General features: G+C 42.5%; 1 protein-coding gene across 1 annotated transcript; it reads left to right on the top strand.

Moving 5' to 3' along the window:
* Positions 1-2,410: 2,410 nt before the first annotated feature.
* On the top strand, positions 2,411-11,579 carry LOC139648007 (corticotropin-releasing factor receptor 1; the record flags this gene model as incomplete). The annotated part of the gene is made up of 7 exons (XM_071524036.1): positions 2,411-2,564; positions 2,852-2,912; positions 3,184-3,256; positions 10,449-10,534; positions 10,812-10,950; positions 11,268-11,309; positions 11,439-11,579. Coding segments are annotated over 7 exons (696 nt in total), but the record flags the coding sequence as incomplete, so codon positions are not given.
* Positions 11,580-13,812: the final 2,233 nt, after the last annotated feature.

Below are 13,812 nucleotides of genomic sequence, written 5' to 3'. Positions count from 1 at the left end.
CTAACCAACACTGAAGACACAACACCAAACTCTAACAACACCGAATACACAACACCAAACTCTAAAAACACTGAAGACACAACACCAAACTATAAAAACACTGAAGACACAACACCAAACTAACCAACACTGAAGACACAACACCAAACTCTAACCACACTGAAGACACAACACCAAACTCTAACCACACTGAAGACACAACACCAAACTCTAAAAACACTGAAGACACAACACCAAACTCTAAAAACACTGAAGACACAACACCAAACTCTAACAACACTGAAGACACAACACCAAACTCTAAAAACACTGAAGACACAACACCAAACTCTAACCACACTGAAGACACAACACCAAACTCTAACAACACTGAAGACACAACACCAAACTCTAAAAACACTGAAGACACAACACCAAACTCTAACCACACTGAAGACACAACACCAAACTCTAACCAACACTGAAGACACAACACCAAAACTCTAAAAACACTGAAGACACAACACCAAACTCTAAAAACACTGAAGACACAACACCAAACTAACCAACACTGAAGACACAACACCAAACTAACCAACACTGAAGACACAACACCAAACTAACCAACACTGAAGACACAACACCAAACTAACCAACACTGAAGACACAACACCAAACTCTAACCACACTGAAGACACAACACCAAACTCTAACAACACTGAAGACACAACACCAAACTCTAACCAACACTGAAGACACAACACCAAACTCTAACAACACTGAAGACACAACACCAAACTCTAAACAACACTGAAGACACAACACCAAACTCTAACCACACTGAAGACACAACACCAAACTCTAACCACACTGAAGACACAACACCAAACTCTAACCACACTGAAGACACAACACCAAACTCTAACCACACTGAAGACACAACACCAAACTCTAACACTGAAGACACAACACCAAACTCTAACAACACTGAAGACACAACACCAAACTCTAACCACACTGAAGACACAACACCAAACTCTAACACTGAAGACACAACACCAAACTCTAACACTGAAGACACAACACCAAACTCTAACCACACTGAAGACACAACACCAAACTCTAACAACACTGAAGACACAACACCAAACTCTAACCACACTGAAGACACAACACCAAACTCTAACACACTGAAGACACAACACCAAACTCTAACACTGAAGACACAACACCAAACTCTAACACTGAAGACACAACACCAAACTCTAACAACACTGAAGACACAACACCAAACTCTAACAACACTGAAGACACAACACCAAACTCTAACCACACTGAAGACACAACACCAAACTCTAACCACACTGAAGACACAACACCAAACTCTAACCACACTGAAGACACAACACCAAACTCTAACACACTGAAGACACAACACCAAACTCTAACCACACTGAAGACACAACACCAAACTCTAACCACACTGAAGACACAACACCAAACTCTAACCACACTGAAGACACAACACCAAACTCTAACACTGAAGACACAACACCAAACTCTAACCACACTGAAGACACAACACCAAACTCTAACACTGAAGACACAACACCAAACTCTAACACTGAAGACACAACACCAAACTCTAACCACACTGAAGACACAACACCAAACTCTAACAACACTGAAGACACAACACCAAACTCTAACCACACTGAAGACACAACACCAAACTCTAACCACACTGAAGACACAACACCAAACTCTAACACTGAAGACACAACACCAAACTCTAACACTGAAGACACAACACCAAACTCTAACACTGAAGACACAACACCAAACTCTAACACTGAAGACACAACACCAAACTAACCAACACTGAAGACCAACACCAAACTCTAACCACACCAAACTCTAACAACACCAAACTCTAACAACACTGATGCTAAACAGTGTGAATGAGACGTTCAGTGTGTCATGTCTGACGACAAAGGGTTGAAAGATTTTCCCGCGATTATCATGTGACTAAAACTAAAACTCCTCCTCCTCCTTTCCTCTCCTTCTCCTCTCCTCTCTTCCTCCTCCTCCTTCTCTCTTCTCCTCTCTTCCTCCTCTCCTCCTCCTCCTCTCTTCCTCCTCTCCCCGTCCTCCTCTCCACCTCCTCCTCTCCTCTCCTCCTTCTCCTCCTCTCTTCCTCCTCTCCTCCTCCTCCTCTTCACTCCTCCTCTCCTCGTCCTCCTCTCCTCTCTCCTCCTCTCCCCCTGCTCTCCTCCCCTGCTCTCCTCCTCTTCCTCCTCCTCCTCCTCACCTCCTCCTCTCCTCTCTTCCTCCTCCTCCTTCTCCTCCTTCTATCTTCCTCCTCTCCTCCTCCACCTCTCCGCTCCTCCTCTTCTCCTCCTCTTCCTCCTCTCCTCCTCCTCCTCCTCAGGTTTGGTGCAGGTTGGTCACAGCAGCTTATAATTATTTCCATGTGACAAACTTCTTCTGGATGTTTGGTGAAGGCTGCTACCTGCACACTGCTGTGGTTCTGACCTACTCTACTGACAAACTGCGCAAGTGGATGTTCATCTGCATCGGCTGGGGTCCGCACACACACACACACACACACACACACACACACACACACACACACACACACACACACACACACACACACACACACAAAGAGAATAGAATATAATGTTGTCTTCTCAGTGTTTTTTTCATCATAGAAACAATTTAATGTGCATGGACACACACTAACCTGTCTGTCTGTCTGTCTGTCTGTCTGTCTGCCTGTCTGTCTGTCTGTCTGTCTACCTGCCTGTCTGTTTGTCTGTCTGTCTGTCTGTCTGTGTACCTGTCTGTCTTTCTGCCTGTCTGTCTTCAGGTATTCCATTTCCTATCATAGTAGCCTGGGCGATAGGGAAGCTCTACTACGACAACGAAAAGTAAGTTACGACAACAACAACAATAATAATACTAATAATATTAATGCATACAGGTGTGGTGCATTGTGGGATAGATCAGAATGATGTCACTTCCCCTTACAGTAATGTCCTACTGGTCAATCCCACAATGCACCACACAGTCAGTGCTGTCCAGTCTGTCAGGCACCCAAACAGGAAGCGGCCATCTTTACACAAGCTTAGTTTCTGGACTGGTCTGATTGGATTAGCTCTGTATCTGTTATCTGATTGGTGGTTGTGTTTTGATTGACAGGTGCTGGTTTGGGAAGAAGGCAGGAGTTTATACCGACTACATTTACCAAGGTCCCATGATCCTGGTGCTGCTGGTGAGAACACAACCAGTCCACCTTAAATTACACAACGATCTCAACCAGTCCCCCTTAAATCTCTCCAATGATCTCAACCACTCCACCTTAAATCTATCCAACTGTAATAAACTGTGCTTCGGTTTATCTAAGAATAACTAGCGAGAGTTCAGTCTTTGCAACACATGCCAACTTTATTGTCTCCATACTCCAGACACCGGTCCAAACATACAGTGAACGTGCTACCTTTTGTTTTTGGCCTCTCCCCTCTATCTTTTACGGTAGTACCTGTCGTAAAACACACATCCTTGACACCAACGATCTCAACCAGTCCACATCACAGTAGCTAAACTGCTGTACAGTGGTCAAAAAGTCAACTTTATTGTCATTTCTGCCATATGTACAGGACATACAGAGGATCGAAATGCCGTGTATTGCCTGCACCAGATCACGGTGCAGGCAATACAAGTACAAAACAAAACAACAAGGGTATAAAAAATACTAGGATAAAAAGATACTAAAAAAAAGGAAAGAGAACATCTTTCCAGTTTGAGATGAAGAACAGAGAACATCTCTACAGTTTGAGCTGAAGAACAGAGAACATCTCTACAGTTTGAGATGAAGAACAGAGAAAAGAGAACATCTCTACAGTTTGAGATGAAGAACAGAGAACAGAGAACATCTCTACAGATTGAGATGAAGAACAGAGAACATCTCTACAGTTTGAGATGAAGAACAGAGAACAGAGAACATCTCTACAGATTGAGATGAAGAACAGAGAACATCTCTACAGATTGAGATGAAGAACAGAGAACATCTCTACAGTTTGAGATGAACAGAACATCTCTACAGATTGAGATGAAGAACACAGAACAGAGAACATCTCTACAGATTGAGATGAAGAACAGTGAACAGAGAACATCTCTACAGATTGAGATGAAGAACACAGAACAGAGAACATCTCTACAGATTGAGATGAAGAACAGAGAACAGAGAACATCTCTACAGATTGAGATGAAGAACACAGAACAGAGAACATCTCTACAGATTGAGATGAAGAACAGTGAACAGAGAACATCTCTACAGATTGAGATGAAGAACAGAGAACAGAGAACATCTCTACAGTTTGAGATGAAGAACAGAGAACAGAGAACATCTCTACAGATTGAGATGAAGAACAGAGAACATCTCTACAGATTGAGATGAAGAACAGAGAACATCTCTACAGTTTGAGATGAAGAACAGAGAAAAGAGAACATCTCTACAGATTTAGATGAAGAACAGAGAACATCTCTACAGATTTAGATGAAGAACAGAGAACATCTCTACAGATTGAGATGAAGAACAGAGAACAGAGAACATCTCTACAGATTGAGATGAAGAACAGAGAACATCTCTACAGATTGAGATGAATAACAGAGAACATCTCTACAGTTTGAGATGAAGAGCAGTGAACAGAGAACATCTCTACATTTTGAGATGAAGAACAGAGAACATCTCTACAGTTTGAGATGAAGAACAGAGAACAGAGAACATCTCTACAGATTTAGATGAAGAACAGAGAACATCTCTACAGATTGAGATGAAGAACAGAGAACAGAGAACATCTCTACAGATTGAGATGAAGAACAGAGAACATCTCTACAGATTGAGATGAAGAACAGTGAACAGAGAACATCTCTACAGATTGAGATGAAGAACAGAGAACATCTCTACAGATTGAGATGAAGAACAGTGAACAGAGAACATCTCTACAGTTTGAGATGAAGAACAGAGAACATCTCTACAGTTTGAGATGAAGAACAGAGAACATCTCTACAGATTGAGATGAAGAACAAAGAACATCTCTACAGATTGAGATGAAGAACAGAGAACAGAGAACATCTCTACAGATTGAGATGAAGAACAGAGAACGGTCAGGATGGGACAATGTGGTAATCTCACGATTCGATATGTGATAAAAGTTAGATGAATACGAAGTATGATTGTACAACATTGCCATTATTTATTTGACAAAACTATACATCTTTTTAGCAATGTTTTTCTTGCAATGGTAAAGAAGAATAGTAGAATAAAAATCAGAAAAAAAATCTGAATAAAAATGCCTCATATAGCTGCCTCAATCAGAACAAACTGGCCCATTCTGAATGAAACTTCACTCCGTTAGAGAGAGCTGTTTAACCCTTTCATAATCCGGTCAATGGATACATGTATGTCATGTAAACATTGTTCCAGTCACTTTCTTTTGCTGGAACAGCCGGCCTGTTCTGAACCCCGGGGCGCTCGGGCCTGACACAGGCGCCGCAGCCTGTTTATCAAGTGCTGAATCCACCCACCTGGGCCAGTTTCGGCGTGAGCTGGTGACAATTACAAGTGCATCCGATCGCTGCGGTGCAAAACAAAACGTGTTTCTGACACTTTTGGAGTCGTAAGAACAGCAGTAAAGCTCCAGACGCAGACGTCCATCTGTTAAAAACTGTTAGATTCTGTAGGCTGTTTTGTGCATGTCAGAAACTTTTACTGTGATTCCATACTGTGGAGCATGTAAACACACCATCAGGGGTGTAGCGATATATCGCAGAATTTTGCGATCCAAAAACGTGACGATAGGCATCGTGGAGGTGAAAAATGGTTTGTGATTTCAAGCAAAGCTTATCAATTAGCTGCGCCACCAAAATGTAGACTACTCTTTGTTTGCATTTACATACTTTAAACGCCAAAGGGCGGAATCAGGAATCCTAGATCCTAGCTTGCCTGACTGGCATTATGACATCATCAACACCAACGTTCACCGACGTTCGCTCGAGACCCGGATGAGCCAGGTGTGCAGCGTGCAACAGGAAATCCAAATACGTAACATTATCATCGTTATTTTGAAAGTGACGGAGGTAAGTGTTGTGAGACATTCTCAAATGTTCTATCCAGTCTGTTTCCTCAACATTGCAGTTGTTCCCATAGATATTAAACGGTTGTTCCCATAGATATTAAACGGTTGTTCCCATAGATATTAAACGGTTGTTCCCATAGATATTAAACGGTTGTTCCACCAGTTCTGCGTCTCGGCCCAAATGTCTCGGTTGAAAGTATGAAGTCATGTAGTGGAAAAAGAGAATATGACGCCGCTGTCAGTGGCGGTTTATTAAGATCTTATGGATAAATTGACGCCTCTGGTCACTGGTGTTACTGGTGTGTAAACTGAAAACACAGGCAGTGGTAGCCGCCATATTGGTCTGAAGTAAACGTTACTATGGTTACAGACATTATTTACAACCATCGCGAAGTCCGAGGAGTGGAGTGACTCCTGTTATCCTACAGACACTGTCTGTTAATTTTTTACTCCGCTCTGCTCCAGTCTGACCAGACATATGCAAATTCACTCTTATTCATAAATTCAGTTGTCACTACCAAATTCTGGCAGTGTGTACATAGCTAACTGTCAAAGGTGAAAAAAAATAAAGCCTGTCCTCGTAGGTTAGAAAATCAGTGTCTGAACATATTTGTTGTTTTAACTGAAGTTGAAGTTTTGTGGCCTGCCTGCCAGCGAAGGCGTTTGGAGAATGTTAGATCAACATGTTCAGACATTTGCTCTTAATTGTAAAGATGACATCCTTGTTTAGACATTATTTTAATTTACAATTTGTTTCATTTAGACAAGCATCCGCTGTTAAAAGCTGATTTTTATTTTATTCAACAGATTCCATTATTTGTTTTTTGCACTGAAAAATATATAACAAAGAAAGAAACCATTATAAAAGAAACTGTAGGATAAACTTCAAGTTGAAAATATAGTTTTTTTGACATTTTATGTCTAAGGAATAAGGAAAGAATCTTCTACAGTGATAATTTGTTTCCATTTAAACTTTGTTAATTTAAACTTTGTTGTTATTGAACCGTGAAGCCTGTACCGTGTGTCGTACTGAACTGTGAGCTGAGTATCGTTACACCCCACACACCATGCGATCCTTATTTAGCGTTCATATAAACACTTGCGGGGGAATCTTCAATTGGAATGATTTCATTCAGAATCAATAAATATGGATCATGTGACCGCAGCCTCTCGGCTGTCTGGGCTCATCAGCTGCTGCTGCTGTTATTGCTTTAGATCTGGATCAGAACATCAGAGTGAGTTTGTCTGTGGCTGCAGGTCTGTCAGTCGCTGTAAAAAAAAAAAAACTCCTGTGAAACAATGCTGCCACTTTCACCGGCCAAGCTCTGCTCACATATCCTCTTCCTTGTCCTCCATGTCTGCCGCTTGGCTTCGTGGTTTTGCATTGCAAAGTGTTTGCTCCCTCTGCTGGTCAAACTGTCTGAGGAGGAGGAGGAGGAGGAGGAGGGGGAGGAGGGGCAGAGGCAGCAGGTTACAGTAAGCAGCAGACTGTAGCTCACAGTCCGCTGCACATTGTTATATGCCACAAAGTACATCGTCATGATTTTACATTGCAAATTATTGTACTACGATATATCGTCCCATCCCTAGAGAACGGAGAACATCTTTACAGTAGCAGCTCTGATGCAGTAGATTGTCTAAAGCAGCGTTTGTTTCTTCTGGGTAAATCTACAGATGCGGTGCAGCTGTTGTCATGTAGCTGCAGTCAACAACCACAGAACCACAGAACCACAGAACGACAGTAGAACCACCTGTAGAGATGCATTACTGAACATCAGTTAGACACAAACATGACAAATCATTAGGACATTCAGTTTCACATGATGGAACATATAAAAGGTTATATGAAGCCTCACCTTGATAGAGACTCCTCCTCTCTCAGCCCTTACTGTTCCTGTTAGTTAACTGTTAACTAAGCTGTAATGTTTCCTAAAGCCACACATCCTGAGTCAAAAAGGTTCTAGTAACGTTATCGATAACCAATATATCTACTGATATTTGTTTAGTTTCAGATGGACTGGTTTCTTCTGAGAAATGCTTTCACTCAACAGCTGAAGTGGATATTTCCAGGAGAACTGAGATCCAATAATGATGAAAACATAGCAGAGTTTCCTGAGGTTGTAGTGCTAAAAATGTTTTTTAATCATAATGAAACCAGTACTTCTAAAACATTTGGACTACACTTATTTTAGTTTTATTTGATAGTAAGACTAAATTGCAATGTAGGTACTGTGGTTGAGCTCCACTGCCAAACAAATACAGAGGAAACACAATTTCCCATCCTCTCCCCAGGGTTCAGATTTATTTTCAGTATTTCACAGCCTGTCATGGATTATGGATGAATCACTGGTCCTTAACTACAGTGAGCAGTGTGTCCACTGGAGTCCAGCGGGACTCCAGTGGACAGGAGCAGGACAGGAGCAGTGTGCCAGTCTTTCTGGGCAGTTTAACAAATCTCCCATTAAAAAGTGTCAAGTTACTGTTTACTGATAACATTAGTAACACATGTGATTTTGGAGCAATTTGTAGAATGTTAAATTTCCCTTTGTTTTTTGGGTACAGACAGGCGGATTGGGTACAGACAGTTGGATTGGATTGGGTACAGACAGTTGGATTGGATTGGGTACAGACAGTCGGACTGGATTGGGTACAGACAGTCGGATTGGATTGGGTACAAACAGTTGGATTGGGTACAGACAGTCGGATTGGATTGGGTACAGACAGTTGGATTGGGTACAGACAGTTGGATTGGGTGCAGACAGTCGGATTGGATTGGGTACAGACAGTTGGATTGGGTACAGACAGTTGGATTGGGTACAGACAGTTGGATTGGGTGCAGACAGTCGGACTGGGTATACCCAGTCCGACTGTCTGTATACAGACAGTCGGATTGGGTACAGACAGTCGGATTGGGTACAGACAGTCAGATTGGATTGGGTACAGACAGTCAGTTTGGATTGGGTACAGACAGTCGGATTGAATTGGGTACAGACAGTCAGATTGGATTGGGTACAGACAGTCAGATTGGATTGGGTACAGACAGTCGGATTGGGTACAGACCGTCGGATTGGATTGGGTACAGACAGTCGGATTGGGTACAGACAGTCGGATTGGATTGGGTACAGACAGTCGGATTGGGTACAGACAGTCGGATTGGGTACAGACAGTTGAATTGAGTACAGACAGTTGGATTGGATTGGGTACAGACAGTCGGATTGGATTGGGTACAGACAGTCGGATTGGATTGGGTACAGACAGTCGGATTGGGTACAGACAGTCGGATTGGGTACAGACAGTCGAATTGGGTACAGACAGTCGAATTGGGTACAGACAGTTGGATTGGATTGGGTACAGACAGTCGGATTGGATTGGGTACAGACAGTCGGATTGGATTGGGTACAGACAGTCGGATTGGGTACAGACAGTCGGATTGGGTACAGACAGTCGGATTGGGTACAGACAGTCGGATTGGATTGGGTACAGACAGTTGGATTGGATTGGGTACAGACAGTCGGATTGGGTACAGACAGTCGGATTGGGTACAGACAGTCGGATTGGATTGGGTACAGACAGTTGGATTGGATTGGGTACAGACAGTTGGATTGGATTGGGTACAGACAGTCAGATTGGGTACAGACAGTCGGATTGGGTACAGACAGTCGGATTGGATTGGGTACAGACAGTCGGATTGGGTACAGACAGTCGGATTGGATTGGGTACAGACAGTCGGATTGGATTGGGTACAGACAGTCGGATTGGGTACAGACAGTCGGATTGGATTGGGTACAGACAGTTGGATTGGATTGGGTACAGACAGTCGGATTGGGTACAGACAGTCGGATTGGATTGGGTACAGACAGTTGGATTGGATTGGGTACAGACAGTCGGACTGGGTTCAGAGTTTCACAGCCGGCTCTCTATAAACTGATGTACATTTGACTCATTTGTATTTACTTGGTCCTACTTTTGTGTCAGTTCTGCCATCTGCTGGACAGACTGTGTACTGCCAAGCTGTCTGAAAACCCCACAGGTGTTAATCGCTCCATTCCACTGCTGTTTTGAAGATTTTTATCAGTGACTCATCAGTGGAAGTTTTGCCGATACAGATATATGTGTGAAATATCTGTGAAAACACCTGAACCACACATGGTCATACATTCCCTCCTCCTCAGCTCTTCCTCCCTATCTGATCTTCTCCTCTTCTTCATCTCCTCCTCTTCCTCTACTCCCCCGTCCCTCCCTCCTCCTCTCTCTTCTCCTCTCCGCTCTCTCCTCCTCCTCTCTCCTCCTCCTCCTCCTCCTCTCTCCTCACCTCCTCCTCCTCAGATTAACTTCATCTTCCTGTTCAACATCGTTCGGATCCTGATGACGAAGCTGAGAGCGTCTACGACCTCGGAGACAATCCAGTACAGGTGGGAGATCAAACACAACCTCATTAAAACACAATAATTAAAATACCAGAAATCACATCAAAATAATCAGTTTAAACGTGATTTAACAGATAGTGATTCTTTAGCCAGACTTTAGAATAACAGAGTGGCTCATCCAGCAGGAAACACCTACATGTTGTTTCCATGGAGACACTAACTGTTTATTGTATTATATTGTGTTGTATTGTAATATACAGTACAGCTTCCTATCTACTATAGTGTCTCATTGTATTGTGCTGTATTGTGTTATCTCCTGTAGGAAGGCAGTGAAAGCCACGCTGGTGCTCTTACCTCTCTTAGGAATCACCTACATGTTGTTCTTTGTGAATCCTGGAGGAGAAGATGAGGTGGCACAGATCGTCTTCATCTACTTCAACTCTATACTGGAGTCTTTCCAGGTAAATTACTTCATTTTAATTTCAATTTACATTAATTTTGCCTCATTTGGAGCCAACAGACAAGTGAATATAGCTGCTGTTGTATCTGCCAACAGTTTTTCAGGAGAAAAGTAGAGAATATTTATCTTGTTGATGTCTATTGATTTGATAATTATTTTCAAAGCAATGTTTTGAAACCGACCAACAGGTTAATGCAAAACAAAAAATAGTGTTCATTCAGCTTTTAGACAGTAAATACTTTGGTTTATTATGATAATCTTTACCTGTCTGTCTGTTTATCTGTTTATCTCTCTCTCTCTCTCTCTCTCCCTCCCCAGGGGTTTTTTGTCTCAGTCTTCTACTGTTTTCTAAACAGTGAGGTAAGATCTCTCCTCTGAGTATGGACACTATCTATCTATCTATCTATCTATCTATCTATCCATCCATCTACCTTTCTGTCTGTCTGTCTGTCTGTCTGTTTACCTGTCTATCTACCTCTCTGTGTCCAGGTGCGTTCAGCAGTTAGGAAGCGTTGGATTCGTTGGCAGGACCGTCACTCCATCCGGAGCCGGACGGTGCGTGCCACATCGCTGCCCACCTCCCCCAGCCGTGTATCCTTCCACAGCATCAAACAGTCCTCCAACCTCTGACCTGCAGACAGACAGTTGTGTCTCCATGGAAACAAGGTTTCTGGTGGAGCCTGGAATGAGTTGACCAATTACAATATGTGATCTAAATCTACGCAGCCAATCACAGACAGTTCTGTATTCAAACCAGCCAGTGACTGTAAGATGTTTATCCAGCTGACCAATCAAAACATAGGACCTGGATTCAGCCAACCAATGGCATTCTAAGTCTTGGATCAGAACAGCCAATGACAGCGCAGGACAGGGATTTGTCCAGCCAGTCAGACTGAGAGGTGTCTCTGCAAGGACAGACAGCCAATCTGGAGACTGGGAATAAATCCAGGAGGACATATCCCTTCACGTAACTCCGCCCCCATCCAGAGTTCTCTGACCAATCATTGGTAATAGACTCAACCAATCAGCTGCTTCTACAGGATTCCATACAGTTCTATATGGCTGTGGGCCAACCTGGACTAACTCCATCTATATGGACTAACTCCATATATGGACTAACTCCGTCTATACATGGACTAACTGTCTATATATGGACTAACTGTCTATATATGGACTAACTGTCTATATATGGACCAACTCCGTCTATATATGGACTAACTGTCTATATATGGACTAACTGTCTATATATGGACCAACTCCGTCTATATATGGACTAACTGTCTAACTGTCTATATATGGACTAACTGTCTATATATGGACTAACTGTCTATATATGGACCAACTCCGTCTATATATGGACTAACTGTCTATATATAGTGTGTCTGTTAATATTTTAATGTTAATAAGTTTATTATTATTTAATAATATGTATATTATTGATAAGTCTATTGTCAATATTGTAATACTGATCACCAGCTTTCTTCTCTTTAGCTAGAGTTAGGACTTAGAAACACACACACACACACACACACACACACTATGCTACGGTAACTTGTACTTTTCTGATGTAGCTACAGAAACACAAACCAACTTTCCAGCTTTTTGGCCAATAAAGACACAAACCAAACCAAACCAAACCAAACCTAATATCATGCAGCCAAACATCTGTATGTCTGGAGAAGTTTAAACACAATGGTTAGAAAAGGGACGTTGTGGGCCGTCAACTTTGGCTAGGGTAGAGCCTATGGGTGGAGCTTGTGGGTGGAGCCTACAGGTGGAGCCCACAGAGTGAGCCTACGGGTGGAGCTTACGGGTGGAGCCTGGCACTGGTGCTCACTTGTTTACTGTTGTAGGAACAGTTAGATGTAGCTACAGTTAGCTAGCTAGTGAAACAAAGATGATGTGATCCTGGTGTGGGCTTCTAAACGCCTAGATGGATCCTTGGTGGATCAAATGTACTCAGCAAAGTAGTTATGGTGTGGCTACATAAGATCACACTAAACCATACCAAATCATACCAGTAGACAGTAGTTCTGGTACCAGTAGTAGTAACAGTAACAGTAACCATAGTAACTGTAGTATCAGTAGTACTAGTAGTTTTGTACAATGTACCAATGTGGTAATCAGCGCTCAGGATGAAACACAAAGTTCTTCTCCTCTTCCTCCTCCTCTTCTCTTTTCTCCTGGACTCCTCTTTTTTTGTGCCTGCAGTTCCTGTGTGTGTGTGTGTGTGTGTGTGTGTGTGTGTGTGTGTGTGTGTGTGTGTGTGTGTGTGTGTGTGTGTGTATGTGTCTCTATATCGATTATATTGTAATATATTTAAGGCTAAAATAAATGGCATTATTGGCTTTTGAAGCTTTCTAAAGTGCCATGGTATATTTTTTTGTAAATACTGAAGTTATAAATATCAAATTGTTATAAATATGAAATTACATTTTAGATGCAGGGACACAATTTTGCATTTAGTGTGAGATATGTAAACGACACGAGGAGCGCTTTGATTTATCTCACCAGACACTTTAATAGACTCAGACACCCAAACAAGACACATCTTGTTTTTAAGTAGTAAAGTTAGATTGTGAAGAGCCAAGTTCGAAATAAAAACCTTGTTATTGTCAAGACAGGAAGCTAAAGTTGGTCTTTTTAAAGCCTAAGTATTTATTTAGCCTAAAGGCCAAAATACACGGGACACGGACGCAACGCGTCACTTAGGCGAGGCGGGGCGGAGCGGGGTGGAGGCGGAGGCGGGGCGGAGGTGGGGCGGAGCGGGTTTTTTACCTGCTACACAGACTCTGTCTTTGTAGCGTGGGGTTGCGCCACATAGATGATCGGCTTCACTGTGTGCATATTGAGTTTTGCCAAG

The sequence above is a fragment of the Centroberyx affinis genome, unplaced genomic scaffold, assembly GCF_046629955.1.
Source record: "Centroberyx affinis isolate AG114_WGS23_722 - 3 ecotype Tasmania unplaced genomic scaffold, CSIRO-AGI_Caff_v1 ptg001137l_1, whole genome shotgun sequence".
NCBI classification, from domain to species: Eukaryota; Metazoa; Chordata; class Actinopteri; order Beryciformes; family Berycidae; genus Centroberyx; species Centroberyx affinis.
Note: the sequence above shows the minus strand (reverse complement) of the source record. Positions and strands in the feature narration are given on the sequence as shown.